This window comes from Harpia harpyja, chromosome 16 (genome assembly GCF_026419915.1).
Source record: "Harpia harpyja isolate bHarHar1 chromosome 16, bHarHar1 primary haplotype, whole genome shotgun sequence".
NCBI lineage: Eukaryota > Metazoa > Chordata > Aves > Accipitriformes > Accipitridae > Harpia > Harpia harpyja.
In genome coordinates this window covers 21,806,847-21,820,583 of record NC_068955.1, presented here as the reverse complement: position 1 = coordinate 21,820,583, position 13,737 = coordinate 21,806,847, and the positions used below count along the sequence as shown (strand labels likewise).

General features: G+C 42.3%; 1 protein-coding gene and 1 non-coding gene across 2 annotated transcripts; both read left to right on the top strand.

The window, feature by feature from the left end:
* Positions 1 to 1,060: 1,060 nt before the first annotated feature.
* Positions 1,061 to 12,831, top strand: EIF4G2 (eukaryotic translation initiation factor 4 gamma 2; the record flags this gene model as incomplete). The annotated part of the gene is made up of 22 exons (XM_052811378.1): positions 1,061 to 1,099; positions 3,022 to 3,086; positions 3,246 to 3,311; positions 3,757 to 3,882; positions 4,266 to 4,368; positions 5,055 to 5,186; positions 5,280 to 5,346; positions 5,430 to 5,581; positions 6,022 to 6,132; positions 6,734 to 6,817; positions 6,901 to 6,999; positions 7,243 to 7,384; positions 7,470 to 7,630; positions 8,058 to 8,171; positions 8,974 to 9,099; positions 9,344 to 9,448; positions 9,536 to 9,751; positions 10,066 to 10,324; positions 10,556 to 10,760; positions 11,236 to 11,447; positions 11,594 to 11,715; positions 12,007 to 12,831. Coding segments are annotated over 22 exons (2,772 nt in total), but the record flags the coding sequence as incomplete, so codon positions are not given.
* On the top strand, positions 8,213 to 8,370 carry LOC128153172 (small nucleolar RNA SNORD97). Its single transcript, XR_008238868.1, has one exon. It is a non-coding gene; the product is annotated as a small nucleolar RNA SNORD97 (small nucleolar RNA).
* Positions 12,832 to 13,737: the final 906 nt, after the last annotated feature.

Below are 13,737 nucleotides of genomic sequence, written 5' to 3'. Positions count from 1 at the left end.
TGACTCAAACTTCCACCTACAGCTAAAAACCTGGCCATCTTTGTTTTGTTTAACTGAGCAGCCGCAAGAAAACCGCACCAGCTGAGTGCTTAGCATGATAAATACACAAAAATGTCTCTCAAGAATCCTCCTTGTCCATGGGTTGCCTGCAGGACGCCCTGCCACGCACAGGCCAGTTAATAGCTAAAAGCACATGCAGAGATAGAAATAGTTTCCAAATCCAGAAAGCAAACCTGAAATTGGATCCGTACAGACAGGCTCTGGGAGCTCAAATGGCAAGTCTCCTCCTTCGGATCTGACTGCAAGCTCAGGACTACAGTCTATAATCAGCTAATTTTTTACCTCAACTAAATTTGAAACGTGGTCTGACTGAAGGGAAACCTAGCCTTAAATAAATTTATTAAATAATAAAAAAACCCAAACCCCAAACAAAAAAAAACTTACGAGAATACATATATATTAAACTACCCTTCTATGAACGTGACAGAATCAACTGTAACTCACACTCTAGGCCTCTAGAACTGGGGCTCTGTGGTGGTTGAAGCACAGAAGCAAACAGCGAAGGAAAGAGGCAGCCAAGCTGCCGCCATTAACCAAGTACGCCACTTGCGCAAATTTCCCTTTCCTCCTAGGCCCTACCGCTAGCCATGTGGCGTAACGGCTTTGGCGAATACGGATGCTGCACTGCGGCGATGGTACAATTCAACCAAACTTCCTCCCTCCCCCGCCCACTTCGACGTTAAGGCCACCTCCTTTCTCGGTGGTGATTGGCAAGACGGGCGGAGCCCTTCGCGGCGATTGGCGGTTCCTGGAGGGAGGTGGGGTAGGTTGCGTGAAGGGTAATAAAGTTAGTGGGGCTGTCTCGGTGCGCTTTAGACGCGGCGGCGAGTCGGCTCTCTATGGAGGTGGCGGAGGGAAGTGTTGGGCCGTTGCTGCGCCTGCTGTGGTGACTCGGAGACTCGCCCTGTCTCGCGCGCTTCCCCCTTCCCCTCCCCAGCCCCGGTCCCCGGCTCCCTTCCCCTCCCCCCCCTTCTCTTGCCTTTTCCCCTGCCCTTGGTAGCCGCCGGGACCCGGGGAAGCTGACAAGGCCTTAGGGAAGGTGAGAAATGCGGGAGTGGCGGGAGAGTCATCTGGGGCCGGGAGGGAACGGGTACTGCTGCAGCCGTCGCTTAAAATGGCGGCTGCCCGAAGTGGCCGCCATTTTCTGGTCGGCTGCTTCTCTCTTTCTTCCGCACAAAATGGCGGCTCGGGTCGACGGCCTCTCGCTGTTTGCTTTCGGATCCCGCGCGTGCTAAGCGAAGAGGTAGAGGAGATCGGCAGCCCCCGCTAGGCGCGGAAGGGAAGCTGAGCAGAAGCGTTTGAGGCTAGAACCGCGTATCTGCAGCGAGGGAGATGGCGTCGGGTAGCGCCGGTTCGTAGCTCTGCCTTTCGGGAGATCAGATTGGCTGGAGGATCCTTGTCTGTAGCTGCGGTCTCTGGGGGCGCCGGGTGCCCGAGAGGTTTGCCCTTGGAGGGGAGTAGCTTCAGTACGCGTAGCGGACTGCGGTCTCGGGATCTTCTGGGATTCTGGGATCAGCATTGCTGGGGGGGGGGGGGGGAAGTTGCTTGTTCTCAGGAGTCGGTGGCGAGAGGATTTTTTTCTTGGTTTTTTTTTCGTTCATTTACTCTTGCCTGTTTGTCGTGGAAGGGAGAGTGGACTACCGAGGAGCCGTGTCTGTCGGCAGCAGCCTCGCCTCGCCCATGTTTCCTGTTCAGGCTTGGGCGGCGAGTAAAGCGAAGGGGGGGGCGGTGATGCTGGGGGGGGGATACCGACTGCTTCCCCCCTCCTCCCCTTTCCGGGCGGACCGGGGCAGGTGCCGCGAGTGGAGGGCGCCGTTCTGCGCCGGCGGCGAAGGAGCGGAGCCGGCTCACCTCCCTCGCAGAGAACAAAGAGCCGGCCGGGCTCCCGGCGGCGCCTGAGCCTGGAAACGGGCGGCGCCCGCTGGGGGAAGGGGAGGCGGCTCGGTGCGCCCGGAGCCGCCATCTCCATGCGGCAGGGTAGCGCCTGTCTCCTGTGGGGGGCGCCCCTCCCGCTCCCGCAGCCCTTTTGTTCGGCGGCAGCCATGTTGGGAGCCGTTCCTCGTGCCCGCGCTGGCTCCTCCGCCTCGGCGAGCGGCTGGTGGCGGGGTGCGGAGGGCTGCCGGGGCGCGGTGCTAACGGCCGCCGCCTTAGTGGGGAGAGGTGCGTTCTGTTGGGCGTTTCTCAGGCTGGCTTTTCGAGGAGATGACTGTGTGCTTAGTACTATAAGGTCTCGGAGCAGATCTGTGATGGAGCCTCAGAATGCCTGTGGGTCTCTTTTCGTGCTCCCCAGGCGTTTTATCCCCGTGATTTGCGTTCTGCTACGTGAGCAGTGCAGTGAAATTCTGCTTTCTGCTGCTGTCTTGCAAGCTAAAAATTGAGGTGGGCAGAGGCGATATTTTTCTCGTTATTTAGCAGCTTAATTGGCCGTTTGGACTTTGATGTAGAATACATCCCTTTTACTGTATTAAGTGCATTTTGTGATCTGGTACTTAACACTTTGAAACTTGACTACTTTGTCTTGCCATAATTGTAGTTTGTAAAGCATACCAATAAAGGATTCATTTAATTATGCTATATTATCAGAAAAAAAACCATCTTTTTGTGTGCTTTTTTTCTTGTCTGCAAGCGCTTTTGGGGCGGGGGGGTTGACAGGGTAAATTTGAGGCTCTTACTTTCTCAGTCTGGGATTCAGTTACCTCCTCCCTCACCCCCGTTGGAAAACACGGCAATAATCATGAAATTGGCCTTTCTATGAGTATCCCCAGTATTGCAGAAGTAAGAGTTTCTGACCTTTTATGAAGCTTTGTGTTTGAGGGTTCCCATTCTCTATCAAATGTTTGTACTTTTATTGTAAGTTAGATACTATGGTTGCTAGTAAAACAACTATAATATGAATGCTTGATTTGTCTTTCTAGGTTTTGTTTTTCCCCACCCCGTCAATTTAATTTTATTCTTTTGAAGATTCTTCGTTGTCAAGCCGCCAAAGTGGAGAGTGCGATTGCAGAAGGGGGTGCTTCTCGTTTCAGGTACTAGTGCTTTTTTATGTTTGTTTGATGAACACTTGGCAGTGGAAACTGTCCTTTGAGGAGAATTTAAATTTGTCTTATGTTTATACCAAAACTGATGTGTAATTGAAAGCATTGGGATTTGGAACTTAAACAAGATTACATGCTTGTTTTTAACAGTGCTTCTTCAGGCGGAGGAGGTGGTAGGGGTGCACCTCAGCACTATCCCAAGACTGCCAGCAACAGGTATGTCATCTTGCTATTCAATTTGGCATGATATTAAAGGCAGCGAATGCTTGATGGTGAATACTGAGTTGAAAGTAGAGTATCCTTAAAGTTGTACAAGGAATACTTACTGAGTTCATGACATGTTAATGTTCTCCGGTCTGTGGCAAGATAGCATATAATTTGTTGAAAGTGTGTGTCATGAGTAATACGAGGTGCACAGACTTTTTCATGCATTTCATTTAAAGTTCAGAGGGTTTTCTTGGGTGTCTTTTTTTTAATTCTTATTACTGTTGAGTGAATACTTTACTGTGCATCAGATGTTGCAGTGTTGGTAGGGGTGAGTGTCTTCTCTTAACAAAGCTAGTAACAGAATTAGCCTAAGTAAGGTAATACTGAATGGTTAAAAGGTCAGTTCCTGAAATTGTTTGTTTGTTTAACAAGCATATTCTTAAAATTTTTACAGCGAGTTCCTGGGGAAAACCCCAGGGCAAAACGCTCAGAAATGGATTCCTTCACGAAGCACTAGACGAGATGACGACTCCGCAAACGACAAAGAACGACATGATGCAATCTTCAGGAAAGTAAGAGGGTAAGTTCTTTGTAGGATTATTTTTTTTCCTTACTGTTTTCAGCAATATGTATCTAATAAATGGGTTGGAGGGAAGGAAGATATGTGGGTCTTGAGTTGTGGGAGGGAGCCAGGGTAGGGATATCTTTGGGAGGGAAGGAGGCAGAAACTGATAGGCCATCAGCAGCAAACACTTCAGAAATAATTCTCATGAGAGAATTAGTCTTTTCAATAATACTTTTTACATTCTAAAGATCTACCAGAAGAGTAGTTGAATGGAAAATGCAATTCTCAGTTTTTGTTTAATAGACTTTAGACCCAAGTTTATCTTTACTTCTTAAATTACTTGTAGTATGTTTACAATATTTGTAATCTGGATTTTTATTTTTGTTGTTTCTCTTCAGCATACTAAATAAGCTTACTCCTGAAAAGTTTGACAAGCTATGCCTTGAGCTCCTCAATGTGGGTGTAGAATCTAAGCTCATCCTAAAAGGGGTCATACTGCTGGTAAGATGGCTGCATTTCTTTTAACTACAGTTTTCTTGCATGTTGAAAATAGAGGTTGTCTGTTTTTGATGGGATACAGAAGTAACATGGCTAATGTGGTGTTTGATAATCCAAACATACAGAAATATCATTCTAGCTTTTTGTGTAAAAAGGATATACTGAGGAGGAAGTAGACCTAATGCTTTAACTTTCTCTTTTAGAAGTCTCAAGAATTACTAAAGGTGATTGGGGATTTTTTTTAATAGTTTAAGATGCTAGTTAGCAATCTTTACTTTCCTGGCCCCCCTCTTCCTTTTCCTGTTTTCCTGACAAACGAGCCTAATGGTCTTGGAAACGCTACCACAGGTGACCTCTTTGTATACTGGTTTCACTATCATGTCACTTTGTTTAATCTGAGATTAGATTGGCAATACTAACTTCGGTGTTCTGATGATAAACTTCAAATTTGTCCTGTCTGTTGGCTAAGGATTATAGAAGCTCTTTGGTAGCATAGAGTAGCTTTTTTCCTTTGCTTCAGCAGTAAGACTAGTGTTAAAACAAAAGCCATTATTTCTGTATGTTTGAAATAGCAAAAAATAGGTGTTCTAGATCATATAGAGTGGTAATATTCCATTGTGTGTCTTGCAACTCACTTTACTAATAACTTTTGCATCCCACTACACGCTACCTTACTCAAATTTATTTAGATCGTAGACAAAGCCCTTGAAGAGCCCAAGTATAGCTCACTGTATGCTCAACTATGTCTGCGACTGGCAGAAGATGCACCCAACTTTGATGGCCCATCAGCAGAGAGTCATCCAGGACAGAAGCAAAGCACAGTGAGTATATCCCTCAATCTGGAACAATAAATTTCCCTAGCACATATAGTTGCACTGACTAGCGTAATTATTTTCTTTGTTCTCTCTTCTTAGACATTCAGACGCCTCCTAATATCTAAACTTCAAGATGAATTTGAAAACCGAACCAGAAATGTTGATAGTAAGCTTTAAAACCACTTTAATAGAGACTTTATTTACCTTCTCTTTCCACAGCCATGTTAAACAGTCTTCTTTGTTTTCTAGTCTATGATAAGCATGATGGTCCCCTCCTCCCTGAGGAGGAGGAACAGAGAGCCATTGCCAAGATCAAGATGCTGGGGAACATCAAATTCATTGGAGAACTTGGCAAGCTTGATCTTATTCATGAATCTATCCTTCATAAGTGCATCAAAACAGTGAGTATTCAGATTGGTTGGGGGCTAAGAGCAAAATAAGACTTCTAAACTAAAAAATGTAAATGTTCATGTAGCTTTGGGAATCTTGGAGCATAAAATACCACAAAAAAAATTTCCTGTCAATTATCTACCCCCCACTGTTTGAAATAAACAGTCTTGGTGTGATTAAAAAGTAAAATTGGCGTTGTTCAAATCCATGGGAGTTGTCTCCAAGTGAAGGTGTAGTTTGGCCTAGACAGAAGTACCGCAGGTACTTCAAAGTACATACACTTAAAAGTAGTAAGTACTTCAATTAGCAATTCTTAAACTAATTTTCAAGTCCCATTTGTCTTCAGAACAAGACAAAATGTTTCTGCATGTGTCTGTGTACGAAGTTGTCTCTTACTGTAGATCGTCGTTTATAATATGTTGAAATAGCTAATTCACCTCTAATATTTCAGCTTTTGGAAAAGAAGAAGAGAGTCCAACTCAAAGATATGGGGGAGGATTTGGAGTGCCTCTGTCAGATAATGAGGACAGTGGGACCTAGATTAGACCATGCAAAAGCCAAGGTATGTGCAAATCCACTGCAGTCATTAAACGAGTTAAACTATGGCTAAGACTTTAACTGTTCAAATCTTCTGTATTCAATGTTCTATTCATAAGTACAAAACTGAGGTCTGACTTGCGGAGAGCAAGAGTGCAAACAATTGCTCCTGCATCAAATCTCTTGATAGCGAAAAGAGCCAATCTTTGAAATGGGTTTAAATGTCTTCCCAGAATGCAGTTAGGGCGATTAGGAAGTCATGGAAGTGAGAATGTTGTTTCTCTAAATGCTGGCTTGAAAGGATGTGGTGAGGAACTCTAATCTGAACACAACTAGGTGATCTGACAGATGTATTTTGGACCTTGATGTGTGAGTTGTGAATGTAAACTTGAAATGGTGTCGTAGTAATGAGAATTTTGGCAGGTTTTCATCTTTGATTCAGATGAGATGTCTTGATGTGTTAGCTTTCCTTAAGCTCTACTGCTGTCAAGGAGATTGAGGTGGCAGGAAAGGGCGTTCTGTTCTGTTACTTGATCTTAGATGTCTTGAATATGATCACCTTTCCTGAAAATATTTGACATTGATAGAGTTAGCCCTCACTTGTAACATTGCTTCTGTTCCCCCAGTCCTTAATGGATCAGTACTTTGCCCGTATGCGCTCCTTGATGTCAAGTAAGGAATTGCCAGCAAGGATTCGTTTCCTGCTGCAGGTATGATGATAAAATGGCTTACTGGTTCCTTTTTCTTGCAAAGTTGTCTTGAATCCTTTCCTGATAATTCATTATGTTCTAAGGATACTGTGGAGTTGAGAGAACACAACTGGGTTCCTCGCAAAGCTTTTCTTGACAATGGACCAAAGACTATCAATCAAATCCGTCAAGATGCAGTAAAAGTAAGTGTTGTGTGTGAAGACTCGTACTTGGCTTTTGCTTAAGTGTTAAAGTGAATCCTTATGCTGCTTACTACATGTCACAAAACTTACGCTGTGCACTAATGAATAGTTCTCACAGCAGAGTGTGATAGTAAGGGATTAAGGGTTAAAATCAGATGGACTTTTACAGTTCAGGGCTAAAAACTCGACTTTATCAGAGGTTATTATTCCCAACTGACCAAAATTACAATTCCTGTTTCAAAGGATCTGGGAGTTTTTATTCCTGCTCCTATGTCTCAAGGGATGAGAAGTGACTTCTTTCTGGAGGGACCCTTTATGCCACCCAGGATGAAACTTGACAGGGACCCACTCGGAGGGCTTGCTGATATGTTTGGACAAATGCCAGGTACACTGAAACTGCAAGGCTGATGGGATGACTGTGGTTGTACTGTATTGAAGAACTGAAATTGTCTTTTGTCTCCTTAATACAGGTAGCGGAATTGGTACTGGTCCAGGGGTTATTCAGGATAGATTTTCACCCACCATGGGACGCCATCGTTCAAACCAACTTTTCAATGGCCATGGGGGTCACCTCATGCCTTCTGCTCAATCCCAGTTTGGAGAACTAGGCAAATCTTTTCTGAAAAGTCAGGTAAGGAAGATGCTGTTCACAGGGTGACCTCAGCTTGTTTAGAAGCTCTTCTACAGATGCGTATGTTATGGATTATAGTCTGCTTATGTTGAAAGACTTCCTCAGATTTGATTCTGATAAGAACTGATGCTCAGCTGATGCAAAAATTCTAAACCATTTTCTAAATTGTGCAAGAGATGCAAGGAATACACTTTTTACTGCAAGAAAAGGTGCATGTGGCTTTGGTGGGTCAGAATGGTGTGTTTTATTTAAAAGATAGCCCTGTTTTTAGGGATAGATGCTACTCTCCCACCACCCCTGCTCCTTCTTTCTCCCTTCCTGGCAAATAGAATCTTTGTTCCTCTGGTCCCTCTGGTACTACTTACCATATGATGTACGCCACTCCATCATCTGCACTTCTTTCTCTATATCTCCCTTTCTGAAATAGGGGCAAAGCCAGCTCTACCATAACCAGAATCAGGGACTCTTATCCCAGCAACAAGGACAGTCGAAGGATATGCCACCTCGGTTTTCTAAGAAAGGACAGCTTAATGCAGATGAGGTACATTACATGCCTACATTACTTAAAGCCTATTCTAAATATTGCCCAATGATTATAGCAAGACGCGTTATTATGAGGACTAATGCTGGAACTCTTTCTCCTTCTCCTCCTCCTTCTTTGTCCCTTCCTCTTTCACCTTACCCCTCACTTTCCTTAGGGTATCCAGCGTCCTATGAGCAAGACTGAGATATGAGGGCAATTTCTTGGGGTGTCCCTTCCTTGCCCCACACCTCCCCAAGAACACTACTCTGACATCAGTTCCCATGCATCATATTGATAATACATTTAATTAAAACTTTAGAAAATCCTGAACTTTAGAAACCCTGAAGTGCTGGACCAGGCTAAATCTATTTTTTTTTAGATTTTTTTTCTTTTTTTTTTGGAACTGGCGAATAGACAAAATGTCAAAAGCAAAGTGAACTGCATTGTTACTTTGAGTGTTAACCAGACTTGTATCTTGATTTCTGAGCAATTGGTAGACTTGAATCTTGGCTGTAAAATACATCAGCAAACTCACTAAGTATCTTCTTGGGTCTCTAACATACTGCATCTAAAAGGAGCGATTCCAGATCTTGATACCAATGGAACTAAATACCAGTAACTTGCAGCAGGTTGTGTTTCATCAAGTTGTGCTTTTGGGGGAATTTGGTACACATGTGGCTTAATCTGTATTTGAGCATTAACATTGTAGAAATGGAAAAGTCATGCTTCAGTGGGATCAGTTGGTGTGAGTCCATGGCTATGTATTCTTGGTCAGAATACTTGAAACAGTTCGAGTTTTTTCTGACTTATCTGCTTACAGATTAGCCTGAGACCTGCTCAGTCTTTTCTAATGAATAAAAACCAAGTGCCAAAGCTTCAGCCCCAGATAACTATGATTCCTCCCAGTGCTCAACCACCACGCACTCAGACACCACCTTTGGGACAGGTAAATATGAAAACTACTGTATATTGTTGGCTATACTTAATTTCTTCATGCATGGAAAGCTTAGACAAGTTTCTAGTATGGGAAGGGAGAGAGAAGTCTCATGGCACAGAGCAGGAGATAAGAAAAGAATGTATGAAAACCTAATTTGACTTTGATCTGCCGTTGTACATATTTAGTGTTCTTAAACTTGATGTAAATGCAGGTAGATGTACTGCAAAGAAACAAATTCTGGTATCTTTTTCAGCCGCCTCAACTTGGTCTTAAAACAAATCCACCGCTTATACAAGAAAAGCCTGCAAAGACCACCAAGAAACCACCTCCTTCTAAAGAAGAGCTACTTAAACAAACTGTAAGTTAAGTATGTAGTAGTAGTGCTTTTTGAAGCCTTGATTATGCTCTTCAAAAATGAATGTTTAGCTATACTTTTTTCCTCTAGGAAGCCGTTGTGACTGAGTATCTGAACAATGGAAATGCTAATGATGCTGTCAATACTGTGAGAGAAATGAGAGCTCCAAAACACTTCATTCCTGAGATGTTGAGCAAAGTAATCATTCAATCCCTAGATAGATCAGATGAAGACAAGGAGAAAGCAAGTACTTTGATCAGCTTGCTTAAGCAGGAGGGAATAGCCACAAGTGACAACTTCATGCAGGTACTGCAATCCAATAGGCTCACAGTCCTTTTTGCTTGGCTGTTGATGGTGTTAGCTTGTGTAAAGGCAGTGTGCAAATTTTTCAAATGCTGTTGATCTGAGGAGGTAAAAATAACGTATGAACCTGTAACGGGCATAAGAAGTGATGAAAGGAAGAAATGTAGGTACAGGATTCATGAACCAGAAAGGGGGAACCTCCTGGCAACTGACTAAATGCAAAAAAGAAACATGATGCTCTTATGTAGTAAGAGTATTACTGTGCACAGGAACAAAATTACTTCAGAATTTCAACTTGTGTGTTCACTGTTCCTTAGGCGTTCCTGAATGTATTGGACCAGTGCCCGAAACTGGAGGTGGACATCCCATTGGTGAAATCCTACTTAGCACAGTTTGCAGCCCGTGCCATTATTTCAGAACTGGTGAGCATTTCTGAACTGGCTCAACCACTGGAAAGCGGCACCCATTTCCCTCTCTTCCTGCTTTGCCTTCAACAGTTAGCTAAGTTACAAGATCGTGAATGGCTAACAGAATTGTTCCAACAAAGCAAAGTGAATATGCAGAAAATGCTGCCAGGTGAGAGTTACCAAATAGCTCCTATGACACCTCATATTAGTGTATGCAAAATGTTTTTTCCTCTAGTTTTTTTCACCAAAGTAAAATAACATACAAGGTTATTTTGATACAATCAACTGTCATGATTCTTAAGAATGGTGTTTCTTAAGAGGTGGTTAGACCCATGAACCATTGATGATAGCTTTTGGTTAGCACCAGCACTCAAGTGTGTCTTTCTTATTTACTTGTCAGAAATTGACCAGAACAAGGACCGCATGCTGGAGATCTTAGAAGGGAAGGGGCTTAGCTTCTTGTTCCCACTTCTGAAACTGGAGAAGGAACTGCTAAAGCAAATAAAATCGGATCCATCCCCTCAAGCCATCTATAAGTGGATTAAAGATAACATTTCACCCAAACTTCATGTAGATAAGGGATTTGTGAATATATTGATGACCAGGTGAGATGCTATCTTGATGTAGTTTAGGCACATGTTTTGTTAAGCTGCTAGTAAGTCATTAACTGTGTAAAGGCTGACATGTTCTCTGTGCAGAAAAAGATAGAGTACATGGGCAGATAAATTGTTCTGAGCAAACATCCCCTGTGTTTAAACACACGTATTTGAGAAGAAAAGCAAGTCTCCAGGCTTGCATGAGTGTCCACTGTTGCTTTTCCTTGGGAAGAAGTCTAGACCTGTGTATTCTTTTTCTAAAATGTTTCAGAGCCATAACAGAAGCACAACTGATTTTTGTGGTGCATGGTCAACCACAATATTAATTCACTGTGCATGGCACCTAACTGCTGATAAAAGCAGGAGGGTATTTTTAGCACTAGCTAGTAAACGGAACTCAGGAGTACTTATCTTAACTGTTTAGACCATGAAATCCAGCTGTTGTATCTTAGTTTACAGAACTTAGCTTTTTTTTTTTGTCCAGTTTCTTGCAGTATATTTCTAGTGAAGTAAACCCACCTAGTGACGAATCAGATTCTTCATCTGCTCCATCTAAAGAGCAGCTAGAGCAGGAAAAACAACTGCTTCTTTCCTTCAAGCCAGTAATGCAGAAGTTTCTCCATGACCATGTTGATCTGCAAGTGAGTGCTTTATATGCACTCCAGGTGCACTGCTACAACAATAACTTTCCAAAAGGTATGTGCATCAAGATCTTAGCCAAAAATTAACTTGTGTCTACTTGCTTTTGTCTGTATGTGGCTTTCAGGCTTGTCGCTATGTTTCTTAGAGTCAAGCTGTTCAGAAGTTTATAAAGCTAATGAAGGTTAAATTTACTTTTGTAGGCATGTTACTGCGCTTCTTTGTTCATTTCTATGACATGGAGATCATTGAAGAAGAAGCCTTTTTGGCATGGAAAGAAGATATTACTCAAGAGTTTCCAGGGAAAGGCAAAGCTTTATTCCAGGTAAATTTGCTACCATTAGACACTTGTCTTTTGTGATCTCTGCTGCACTGGACTGTTTGAGAACACCTTCAGACTGTGTTGAAGACTTGTTAATGTATAGAAACTTCATGGAGTATACTAGGAAGAAGTGAGGCAGGATGAACTGATCTTTTCTTTACTAGGGACCTACATTTAGTGCAAAGTGTGGCTGAAAGATTTTTAAAATGAGTGTGGGGGGGAAGCAGCATTCTGTGGAAGTACATAGCAGGGAAATAATTCCTGCTCCCTTAAACCAATTTTATGTAACCGCAGGTAAACCAGTGGCTAACCTGGCTGGAAACTGCTGAAGAAGAAGAATCTGAAGAAGAAGCTGACTAAAGAACCAGCCAAAGCCTTAAATTGTGCAAACATACTGTTGCTATGATGTAACTGCATTTGACCTAACCACTGCGAAAATTCATTCCGCTGTAATGTTTCACAATATTTAAAGCAGAAGTATGTCAATAGGATATCCTCTGCAAAAGGTTTTTGTAGTATGTCTTAATAGTCTACAATAAAAATATTTTAGAGTATCTTTAATGTTTAGATAACAGTGTATTAGCAGCATGCAATAATTACATCATAAGTTCTCGAGCAGAAGCAGTCTGTTGCAAGGGTCTTCTTTGCTGCCAGTTATCATAGGCTGTTTTTAAGTTAGAAAACTGAATAGCAACACTGAATACTGTAGAAATGCACTTTGCTCAGTGTAATACTTGAGTTGTTGCAATATTTGATTATCCATTTGGTTGTTACAGAGAATCCTTAACTGTAATCGATGGTTGTTGCCGTAATAGTATATTGCCTGTATTTCTACCTCTAGTAATGGGCTTTATGTGCTAGGTTTTAATATCCTTGAGCCTGGGCAAGTGCACAAGTCTTTTAAAAAGAAACAGTTTACTTGCACAAAAACTGATCAGCTGAAGAGATGGTTTAATGCCCTTTGGAAGAGGTTTTTGTGGGTGTGAAACATGACATGGTGAGAAATTTGAATTGGTCCCTCTATTATAGTACTGAAATTAAGTCTACTTAATTTATCAAGACATGTTCATGCCCTGATTTTATATACTTGTATCTATCAATAAACATTGTGATACTTGACTTGTTTCTGAATGTCTCCCAGTAGAAGAGCTTTGACAACTAGTTTACTTATGGAAGGAAACCTCAGTGGGAGTTGACTTAGACTGGGACCATCTTAAGATTCTTTTCATAATTGTCTTAACAAGCAAATGAATTCTAAATAAGGTCACAGATAATATTAGACACTACATACTTGCTGTGACAGGAGGAAAATTAAGAAATTCTGCAGAAATGGTAGGTGTTTGCCTTGTGGTCCAATACATGCTTTAGCAGTGAGTATGTGCTTTCTAACTTCCTAATGCTTTGAACTTGCCCCAGGGTCACATGCATGTGTTTTAATTAAGCGGCACTGGTTATTAGCTGCTTGTTTCTCAAATCAAATTGGCAAAAAAAACCAAACACAAAAGAGTTTAATGATGTTGCATTGTATAGGCTTGAAATGTCATCTATTAAATACTCAAAATTCTTAACTTCCTAGAACCTTGTCCCTAGTGGAATTTTTTTCCTCACTGACAGTTGGAAAGTGATGTATTCATAATGGCAAAACAGTAGTGTCTCCTTGACTAAAACTTGTTTTTGCCAGTGATGGAAGCACTTTAGACTGCATACTGTCTTCTGCATTGTGGGAAATGAAAAAGTGAAGCATGAGAAAACTAGAGATGATAAAAGGGTTTGCTTTTGAGGAGAGGGATAGTTTGCATTTATGCACTTTGAAGTGCTATGACTGGGGCAGTGGGTCTGGTTCTCCTGTTCTTGCTGGCAGTCTGCTGTGAAAGGCAGGCTTCCTAACCTACAGTACAAGTAGCAGACTCTTGTATACTTGCAAGTTAAATTTGCTTCAGTGAGTTTCTTCACATGCCTCTAACTTGCTGTACAATGTGTAGCTCAGTAAATCAAGGTGCTGTGATTCTGTAAACCAAATGACAT